Genomic DNA, 11,080 nt, shown 5'->3' with positions numbered 1-11,080 from the left:
TTTGTGTTGTACTTCTGTCTTGTGGAGGTTGTGAGTCCTTAGCTGATGAGATGTGACTGATGGTACAGTCAGTGTTTACGCAGCATAATCAGTGTGTTTCCACTGCGGATTCAAAACAAATTTTGTGGTTAAGGAGCGTTTCTTATCGTAACCCTGAGTAAGTGTGAGAAAGAAATGTGAAAGACATCAAAACAGAGTCACTGTTGTATAGATTTGTACAGTTAACACGGTTATGAGGCTGCAAACTGCTGTTGAAAAGCATTAGAGCCTGATGAGCGCCAAAACTCAATTTGTCTCATCAGACAAGAGGTGGCAGCATTGTTCAAGCCAGTAAATGAAAACACCTCTGAGGATGTGCAAAGATGATTTACTACTTGAATGCAGGACATTCATTCAGCAGCCACTGGGCTCATCTGAGCTACTCCAGGGAGGTTTTTCACAGGCATACAGAGTCAGGATTTTTCATCATTTTGCAAGAAAAACTAAGAAACATTCTGCACTAAGCTTTAAACTGTGAGGATTTTTCACATTTTTGTCTTATTTAGTAGTGAACTGAGCATCCGTGGATTCTAAAATGTTGGTTTGGGGAAAATAAGACATAAGATAAAGGTATTTTTCATGACTTTCTGATGATGCATAGACCAAAAGGTTAATAAGTTTACTCCAACAGATTCAGAAAGCTCAGTCAAATATGTCAGTAATTCTTAGAGGCAGCACAGACGCATGTACTCGTATAATCACGACGACATATTGGAAACCAAAAAGTTTTTATTCATCTTCTTCTGATACAAAAGTGTTTTTTAAATAACAAACAAGTTTTACATTTTTTTGTCACGTTTTTTCTTTACACGGATAAATTAGCAATCTCTTTATAATACATTGATGACATTGTCAAAACAATCAGTTTTCTAAACGAGGGAGGAGTCTAGACCTTAAAGGCTACGATCAGTGTTGGTGAACTGATCCCGGCAGTGATTCAAATCTGGGTTTCTCAAAAAGCATTTTACAAAATCTGCATCACCAGTGGTCCTCAGTTTGTAGGCGTGGCGCACACTTGCTGTGTTTCAAGGCACATTCTGTGATTTTTTTTTTTTGGAAATGACACCTGAAGCTCAGTGTGGTCATATGAGAGGAGACAGCCAAAACATTAAGACAGTTTGAGGGGAAAACTGCATTAGCTCAGAGGGGAGGTGGTCAGAGGTTAATTTAATTCACTTAAAGTGGATGTAATGTTTGTTTGACTTTGGAAATTTAATACGTGTGCCAACGTATGCCGGTTTGAGAAACAGTTTTTTTCAGGGTTCTAGGTTTCACCAGAACCACCAAGAGCACCTCTGAATGCAGAAACAGTTTAACATATTTTAGGGAAAATACAACCTCACAGTGATTTTTTTTTTTTTTTGTGACAGGCTGTATGAGGCACTACCTGGTTACAGATGACACACAGGAGGACAAGGCTCCGAATTATTCAAGCTCTACATTTCAGTTTTTCAAAATGAGATTATTCCTTATTCTACTGAAATACAGAAGGCGCATTGTGACACACATCACATGTAATATACATACAAAGACTCACTGAAACGCAAGAACTTTGCTGGATAGATTGTCAGGCAAATATTCGGTACACAGGAGCAGAATTTGGTGAATATTGTGTGTCCTATCCTTATTTGGCAGGATAGGACAGGACCGGGAACTTCTTGTATTTAAAGCTTACAGTTACTGAGAGGAACTGCAACACTGAAGTGGTGGGAAAGGTCTTCTGTTAAAATGCAATGCTAGAGACAATAAAGGGAGCTCTCGTCCCCAGCATTCATGAAATTTTGAAGTGTAATGTACATAAATCTGTTCCACGGAGGGCTTGATTGTCTGGGAAATGAGCCGTGATGTATTAGATGAGGCTGAAAAGACCAAGGATGGCAGGGGATAAATGAGAGCATCAGCTACACATTAATAGACTAGTTTCATTGTGCTGCTTCTGTGATGGTTTGTGGACAAAAATACACGCACACAGACTGACAAAAATCAACAGATATGCTCTGTTGTTATTGTTTCTTTTACCGCTGATACTGATCACAACTGTTTCCTCTGTCTGTGTATGCATGTATAGTACTTTGCAAAAGTTTCAGGCACTTCAGATGTTCTTATCCATCACATAATATCAGGTTCCAGTATCTGTTCCAAATCCATTATGTAGCATGACAGCAGCTCAAAACATACAACTTGAATCATAAAGAAGTATTTTCAGTGACAAAAAGTGATCTCAACATCATGCACTCAGTTTAGTGTAATACGAAGAGATAGAAGCAATGGAGATGGAATAAATCCACAGAAGACATGTAGCAAGTTCTCCAAGAAGGTTGCAAAAACCTGAGCAGTGCCTCAAAAAACAAATAGACTTAGGAGAACCATTTGCTGTAAAAATAACTTTTTACAGCAAATGGTGACCACACCAAATATTGATTTTATTTTTTGCTGTTTACTGCACTTCTTAACAAGTTAAATAAAGACAGAACAACTATTGGTGGCATCATTTTGAAACCTCGTTATACTTAGACCCTAAAACCTTTACGGACTACTGTGTATGTGCACAAGCTGTGGCGGCCCTTTGCTTTTGCAAAATGTGTGCTTTGGCAACTGATTGTCTAAAAACGTCTAATTTTTTAACCTGCCGTGGTTCCAATGTTTGGAAAAGAGCAGAGGGAATAACTCAGTTTCCTGGATTTCATGGTAACTCAACAGCATGTACACTTCTGGGTTTCCAGGAAGACTGCACACAATTGAAATTAGCTGAGCTTCTCATTGACTACTGAAGGCCTACATTTCCCAGATGCCTCAGTGCTTCCAAATGTGCAGCAATAAAAGGCACAGCTGGTACTCCTGGGATTCATAGCATAGTTTGACTACCTCACACATAATCTCTCATTGTGTTGTCATCACAATAAGAGTGCGACTGATTTTTACATGTTTGAAGACTACAAAATCAATTTCCTGTAGTATTCATAATGACAACTGACCAAACTTTCCCTGTTAATGGCTGTGCGTATTACTGTGCTGTATACTGATTTGTTATCAGTCCTGCCACTGCTGTCTCAACCCTTCACATATCATATAACTATAGTGCATTATTACAGCTTAGAGCTGGTTTCCCGAAAAAATCTGACCTCCTGTTTTGTATTGTACAAAAGGTACTATTCCCAAAAATACATAAAAATGTTGTTCAATTGTAAAGAAACTGCAGATATATGGCAATAGTTCAGATTTTCCTTACACTTATGGTACGTGTCCACAGGATCTGTCATTTCCTATGTGAGCAGCTGTGCAATGCATTCTAGTAGCGTCATGTTGCATTTTAATAGACAGTGTCAAGTTTGCTGGTTCTTATTTCCATAAAGTTGAAGTCTAGACTACTTTATAGAAGTCAAGTGCGTCCCTCGCAACCCTTCACGTCCAAAAACGCCCCTGAGGACACGTACCATTAGTCGGATTATGCATTGTCTAATCTCACTGTGGAAGGGTTCTCAAGGTGTCCAATACTTTTGGGAAACTTCAGCCTACTCCTGTATGACATCTGCTCCAGTGTTTGCATTTAAAACTTCAAAAGACCCTTAAAGGACCCAAAGGCTCAGGGTTAGTTAGCCAGTTAAACTGTATCCAGAAGGTTCAGTGTCTTCTGCTGAGGGCTCTGGAGAAAAGAGAGACAGAGGTAGACATGGTGCCATGCAGCTTATTGGTGTGTCCGGTCTGCATATTGATGCGTCTGTTCTGCCTTTTCCGTCTCTCTTTTTTGTCTTTTTTTTTTTTTTGTTGCATTCTCCACCTCTCCGGGCAAAGGAAGTCTAACAGAGGTAGAGAGGCTACTGCTGCTACTACTGAACGACTTAGTCCTCCTCTTTTCTCCTTCTTAACCCTGTTAGGGGCAGAGTCAGGGACTGTCAGGGAGCTATTACATCCAGTGGCTTCTTTGAGAAAGTCCTGTGTCACTTTTTTTTAATCTCCCTCTCATCTCTCGAATCTCTGACCTCCATCCTCCGTTTGGCAGAGTGAGTGTGAACGAGAGAGAAGCTCGCAGAACTTCATTCCTGTCTATTCTCTCTTTCTTTCACCTCAGACCACTGTCTCATTGCCTTTCCCTGGTTTGATCCAACCCTCGCCCGGCGCTCTCTTGCCACCCCGGCTGGCCTTGCTGTCTCTGAGCAGGCGGGCAGTGCAGCGCTGCCATGTGTGGAGGGTTTTTGCTGACCAGATCCACATGCCTGATGTGATGCCAACAAGCAGTGACATGAAGATTCGAAGCATCTCTGATGCCACATATGAGTCCCGGGTGCTGGCCCTGAACTCCCCCCAGTGAGAGAGCTGGTAGAAGTAACAGCCAATGACAGTGGATGCTGGGACAGTGTAAAGAACGGAAAACACTCCGATCTTCACCATTAAACGCTCCAGCTTGTCTGTTTTGGCGCCGTCCTTCTGCAGATTGGAGCGGATCTTGAAAAGAGCCACAAGGCCTGCACAGATGAACAGGGTGCCTGAGGGGCAGGAAGGAAACAGCTGTCAGTGGGACCATCAGATGGAGAAAACATAATGACTGACATATAAAGTGATCAAAGAAATGACAGACTGAGTACGTTACAGAAACAATGAGGGATCCGTCTAGAAAACATTGGTATAAGCACACTTTGACGCAGAAAGTGGTAAAGTGTCATTAAAAGAGGACAAATTAATTATATTGTTGTGGTGTTACCTATGAGAAGGTATGTGGCCAGAGGTGCCACCACAAAGCCTGTGAGGGCCTCCTGCTGCTGGTTGCCAACATAGCACAGTCCAGTCAGGTCGTCTGCATCCACCAGCCTCATGATGAGGATGACGATGGTTTTAACAGCTGGGATGGCCCAGGCTGCTATGTGGAAGTAGGAGCTGTGCATTTCAATAGCCTCATGACCCCACTTCAGTCCAGCAGCCAGGAACCAGGTGAGAGTCAGGATCACCCACCTGGAAGATATGAAGCAAAAGGAGTGCGATAAACAGCAAACCCTCCTCATGTGGCACAACTATCAGATCATCTAATCATTATCTCATCTTATCAAATTATCCTGTTTCCAAGAAATTAAACACCGAGTGAAACACTGGGCTACAGATCACTGCTGGAGCATCCCCAAACTTTGCTTTTTATGCTGCTTGTTAATGGCCAATCAGCTGGCCACACGCAGACGTTGTTATAATTAGGTTATCATGACACCAGATAGTCATGAGCTACAGAACAGAGAGTCGTGAGTCTTTGGCTTGTTGCTTTTCCAAATGGGGAAGAATGAAGACAAACAGGAAAACAAGGGTCAAGTGAAAAGGAAGAAAAAGAGCAGTGACAGCAATGTGTTTCCACTGCAACTTGAAAAAATGAACTTTTACCTTTCGTATGTAGGGAAATGAATCCAACTAGTACAGAGGTTATGAGAGAGGATGGTTAGATGTTAAAGAAAACAGGATGCTAAGTCTCGTGTTCCAATTGTTCCACCAAAGGCCATTCACAACAGCGGCTGACAATAGTGAAACTGGGACAAAGAGGTGAAGGATTGATGTGATTAAAAGGTGTGTGTGCATCTGTGTTTGTTTGTACTAACCAGAGTGAAGAGGCCATTCCAAAGAAATAGAGGAGAAGGAACACTATAGCACAGCCGGTGCTCTTTAATCCTTCTTGTACCAGAATTGGCACCGCTGCTGCATCCAGGTCACAGGAAACACGTTCCCTCCCTAGAGTGAGTCGTACCTAGAAAATGAGACAAAAGAACAAAAAGGGAAAAGGAGGTGTGGCTGAATTAACACCAGAAACAGACAAAGGGACGCATCATCTTTCCTCCCTATCACAACCAGAGGAGAAGCTGCACTAGCTTCACTCCTCCCTTTCCTTTCTGAAAACCATCCATTATTATTCAAGTGTAACATCATTAATTGCACTCTGAACCCCAAAACCCACCAGCGGGATTGAAAGGTCTGTTGTCTTTTTAAATGAATTGTTGTGTGGTGGTTCTTGCTTGGATCATTTCTGGCAGACTATTTTTTTGGGGGAAATATAATCAAAGTCTAAGCCTAAAGTCACGATATTTGATAAAAACTCAATTAAAAAAATCTCCAAAGATAAACCCTTTGCTCTAATCGGCTCTTCAGTCCAAACTTGAACCCATCAGCCATCAATTGCAACCAACAGTCACATGACAAAAATTCAGGGACTTCTCAGACGAACTTCAATGAATATTTTTTCATTGCTTTTGATTAAGTCCCTTTATTCTTTCTACCCAAACAACTTAAAAGCAACAACATAATACTGAAGCCTCTTCTTACCAGGTAGGCAACGCTGTACAGATTGCAGCACATGGAGAGAAAGATGATGGGCCTCTCAGGGTAGGAGAAACGCTGTGAGTCCAAGAGAAAGGTCAGGACTGTCAGAGTGGTTGACAGGAAGCACAGCACAGCCCAAACCGCCATCCATGCATCTGTGAAGACTTTGGCTCCTCGCCGGTACAGCCCGCTGTCATAACCACACTGCAGAGTGCAGCTCTCAGTCTGTTTAAACCAGGTGTACTGGTCCGGTGCAGATCCCAGAGCCTGACACTCCTCCTGGTGGGGAGGATGGCGGACTTGCGGGTAAGGCGTGTCCTCGTCCCCCGGACCCTCCATACACATGTGGTTGTGGTCGTTTTGAGGAGGGAAAAGGCTGCAGTTAAGCACCTAGAGAGGAGGCATGGTGAGAAAGTGGCATTTTAGATGCTTATTGTGGCTGTTTTTGTGAACTTTTTCTTGTGTTCCATTCACTTTCCACATCGCTCAACCACATCCTGAAATCAGCAATGCAGGATGTTCTTATGATGTGACTCACCTCAGGCCAGATGAAGCCAAACTCATTGAGCACAGGGAGGCATTTTCTCTTGACAGACAGACACATGCTGCCACACGGACCGATGGGGATGGGAACCTTGTCTGTGCACATTGGCACATAAACTGAGCATAGGAAGAACTGGAGAGAAATGGAAAGAAAGGATGGCAGGTTTAATATTTTGCTCTCAGCCTGTACAACAAAATTCTGTGAACTATGTATTCTGTGAAGAAGATTTAAAATGTAAAGACAGAGAAAAATCAATGCCACAAAAGTCGTATAATAGGCTTTGACTGGTGGTGCTGCAGATGTGTTGAATTGTTATAGGAGCAGCATCCTGTGTGTGAAGTGAGGGAAACAAACATACCGCCGAGTGATGTAAGAAGAGTGAAACATAACAGTGTAGTGAAACCGATTTAGACACTGAAAGTGCAGTAAGCCTTGTACAATGTTATGTTGTATTTCGTTGCACTGCTTTGTAGACTTTGATCCACTCGAGTTAAATCAAACTGTGAAGCAGAAGGTAAATTGTGTCAGTGGTGAAGTGCCTGTTAAAGAGCTGGAAACAGCCCTCTGAGTACCCTGTGGGCCAATCTTTCTGTATATTACAACAGGATTACAGCTGCTAGATGGCTACACCGTGTACTCCCACGTGTGGATCCTCCATCTAGCTGCATATACCTCTCTGTATCCTGCTTCTTTGTGGCCTTAACTTTCAATACATTGCATCACTTCTTCTATTGGCAAGTTTCTATTTTCAATACCAATGAGAAACTCCACAACTTCAGTGATGGCAGCCAACGCTAACCTGCTCCAAGGTTACACATACAACTCTGCATCTTTAAAAACAATCTGTGAATTTAACAACACTGTGGGCATGTGCCATGTAATGCTGCATAATCCCCCTAATCCGAGGCTCAGTTTTCTCTGTCCCATGGCAATGGTTTTGAAATAGATATCCAAGTCGGGGTTACAAAGATAGTGAACAGTCTGAAGTCATATTTGACTTGGTGGTGATGTGAGAGAAGTAGTAGTCTGGGGTTACAGAAGGTAGCAATTTGAAATGATTTCACGCATTTACAGTGAAATCTGTTTGAAGCACGAGTGTAAAATTGTGCCAGGCTCTTGATATGAGAATACACAGAAGCAGAAAAAACATTTTTACTTCACCATGAGATAAATGAAACAAATCATACGCTCCAGGCGCTTGGACTGAGTGATAGCGGAAAAATATGTTGGAGTGAGGGGTTTGCTTCTGTTTTTCATTTCCAAAATAGAAAAATATGCATTGAGCTGTAATAAGAGCTATAATATTGTGGGCTTGCAGCCTTACTTCAGTGATAGACAAACCCCAGCTTGAAAGCGGCCCGTGAACAGAGCCCAAATGAAACTTGAATCCAAGACGGGTGTTGAGGTTGGGAAAGAAACACACAGGGAAATGTTAAACAACTGTTACTGTCTGTGGGAATTTATTTGAAAAGTAAACGGAGAAACTGTGCATCTGTGTACCACATCATGTTTGGGATCTAAAATTTACAGCCACAGCAAATGAACTGAATCGCTGAGCTTCTGGGTCTTTTTTGTTTACACCTACAGTGAGCTTATCCATTGATTAGGAGTATAAATCATAAGACAGTAAGTCCTCAATGTGGAGCTGAAAGGAGCTAAGCAAGGTTAACCCTAACCCAGTTATCTGAGGCAAATGGAAGAAACTTTAAACTCAATTTGTTCTCTGATCAGTATCTGGGTTGTAGTGTGGCTTTATCTCTGCGCATGGAGCTGACTGGCTGATCTGGAGACTGTACTAAGTTTCTCACCACAGAGAATGTTTGTTTCCGAACTTTACTGCAGGCAGATTATTCTCAGCAATTTGTTGGTTAATAAAATGAAATTAATAAGGTTATCCTGAGTCTGTGGGAGCGTTTAATGTGTCTGCTCATACAATAACAAAAATTTGTGTAAGCAATAGATATTAAATTACCTGCAATACAATTTCTAATATTTCCCACAGTGAGTAATGCATACTGAAGCCGTGACAGTAATGTAACACATTCTGGGTGTTTTCCCCTGACCGTTGGTAACCTGAGTGCTGTCACTTCTCTGCTAAAAGCTGCTCCAGTTACTAGTCAGGAAGCCTCCCATTAGAGCACATGTTGGGCGATACGGTTTCTCTTTCCCCTTTCTCCCTCTTTAGCATGTGTGTGTGTGTGAGGCAGAAAAGGGGGAAAGAGGGGGGTGTCAGCTAAACTTACAGGACAATTTACAACTGGAGGAAGGCGGTTCAGTTTTATGCTGCAGTTGCTCCTCAATCTGTCTGGTTGTCATGTCTCTTAAGCACTGTATTAATTTAACATGCCAAAATATTTTTTAGCTCTTCTCCCAAACAGCTGCACACACCAATAACTCACTGTTACACTGCAATAAAACAGCACACAGACAGGGCAGTTAGCCTCCAAGCCTAACTTTGTTGGGGAGGTTTTCATGTGTGTAGATGTTGTCATGTCTCTTAAGCACTGTACTTGTGTGTGTTTTTGGAAAAAGTAAACACCATTCACTGCAAAAAATTCTCTCTCCTCTCAGTGGTGTCATTCCAATTAGAGTAAAGCCAAATCTCAAACACAGATAACGAGATCAATCGACTGCTTTTTTCTTTTTCTTACACGGTGCATGAGATAAACAAGTTGCATTTGTTTTAGGACACTGAGAGCACCATTGTGAGCAGGGAGACAGTACAGTATATAGCAGTGAGGATTCAGCTGTTGCTGTGTGGGGCATGAACTCAGAATGTCAACAGACAGAGGGGGCATTTTCAGTGAAATCAGCATGACAGCCTGGCACAACAGGAAGGAAGGGAGAGAAGGGACCATTCCATCTATCTTAACTTCATGGGAATCGACCTATATTATGCAGCCCATTATCTCTGGCACCATCAGTCTGAGCTGCAGTTATTGCTGGTAGCTCCCTGTCATGTGCTCTGGGACCACACTCCGCTCCTCTGTCTCTCTTTGCGCACACACTCCCACAGATATAGCAGACTTTCTACACTAATCCTGTGCTTTTTCTGGGAGCAGGACCACTGATCCTAAATGCGCGCCTCCCCCCCTTCGGTGTGCGCTTTTAATAAACATGCTGGATACTCTATTGCGGTGCCACCGGCTGCGTCGGTACCTTGAGCTGGCTGGAGCAGCCGTACTGGATGAGCGGCGTGAACGTGGTCAGCTGCAGCTCCGCGTCCGACTGCAGCACGTTGCCCACCAGGTTGGGCATCTTGGTGACGTTGTAGCCCAGACCCTGGCACATGCTGATCCGGATCGGGTCGCAGGTCATCTCCTCCACCTCGTCGCCGAACGCCGTCACCACCGCCACGCACAGCGGACCCACCAATCCGGACAGGAGGAGCAAGGCTGACACCATCATCCCGGGCATGGTCACCCTGGCGCTGCCCTCTTGTCAACTTGTTGGTACAGCGGTTACCTCCTTAAAAATACAGATTAGGTCGCCTTGGAGACCCCCAGCAGGACGCGTTTGTAGTCCAGGAGCGCGTGTAGTCCGTGCGTTCTCGGAGGCTACAGTATCCAACTCTGAGCCATTCAGGAGATTCAAATATCCAGAAATCAGCAGCGGTGAAGCATTGCCAGACCTGTGCGTAATCGGAAGCGCGTGTTTTCAGTTAAAAGAAATCATTTTGATAAATCCTGAAGTCCTCTCTTGGTTTGTTTCCCGTTAATATAACTCAGTGTGGGGGGGAAAGCGCAGCGCAGCGACGGCACAGAGCGGCTCTGGTTTTGCGCCTACTGCCTGCAAGCGTCCAGCTCCAAACTTTATTGTGTCTGTGAAGAGAGACTATTTTCCCCGTCCAGAGAGGAGCCGACCAATCCATGCGCGGGAGTTGGGTTTCCCTGACCAACCCCTGGCCAGGAGGGCGGGATCCGGGAGAAAAATAGAAAAGCGAGCCACCTCTCTTTCCCTCTCCCCCCATGCTTCTCTCCTTTCCTTCAGAATTTTGCCTTCTTCTGTCTCATTTCCCTTTTTTCATCCTCCTCTCCTCTCCTCCAAAGTAAATCAGTGAGCATTCCCCAGCTAATTCTGACAATATCCAGAACCTGTCTTTAAACCAGCTGATGTGGCTGACATTTATTTTTAGTAAAAAACAAAACAAAACAAAACACACACATCTAAAAAGTGGATTTTTGCGTGCGTGTTTTCATCTTAAATTTA

The 11,080-nt window shown here is 43.4% G+C and overlaps 1 protein-coding gene across 1 annotated transcript; it reads right to left on the bottom strand.

Annotated features, from left to right (window-relative positions):
• Window positions 1-750: 750 nt before the first annotated feature.
• fzd4 (frizzled class receptor 4) lies at window positions 751-10,720 on the bottom strand. Its single transcript, XM_022194456.2, has 6 exons — window positions 10,031-10,720; window positions 6,866-7,003; window positions 6,331-6,717; window positions 5,613-5,758; window positions 4,739-4,986; window positions 751-4,523 (listed from the first exon to the last, which is right to left on the bottom strand). Exons 1-6 carry the CDS (start codon window positions 10,286-10,288, stop codon window positions 4,105-4,107), a joined length of 1,596 nt encoding a protein of 531 aa, XP_022050148.1. The 5' UTR covers window positions 10,289-10,720; the 3' UTR covers window positions 751-4,104.
• Window positions 10,721-11,080: the final 360 nt, after the last annotated feature.

Source organism: Acanthochromis polyacanthus, chromosome 13, assembly GCF_021347895.1.
Source record: "Acanthochromis polyacanthus isolate Apoly-LR-REF ecotype Palm Island chromosome 13, KAUST_Apoly_ChrSc, whole genome shotgun sequence".
In the NCBI taxonomy this organism is placed as follows: Eukaryota; Metazoa; Chordata; class Actinopteri; family Pomacentridae; genus Acanthochromis; species Acanthochromis polyacanthus.
Note: the sequence above shows the minus strand (reverse complement) of the source record. Positions and strands in the feature narration are given on the sequence as shown.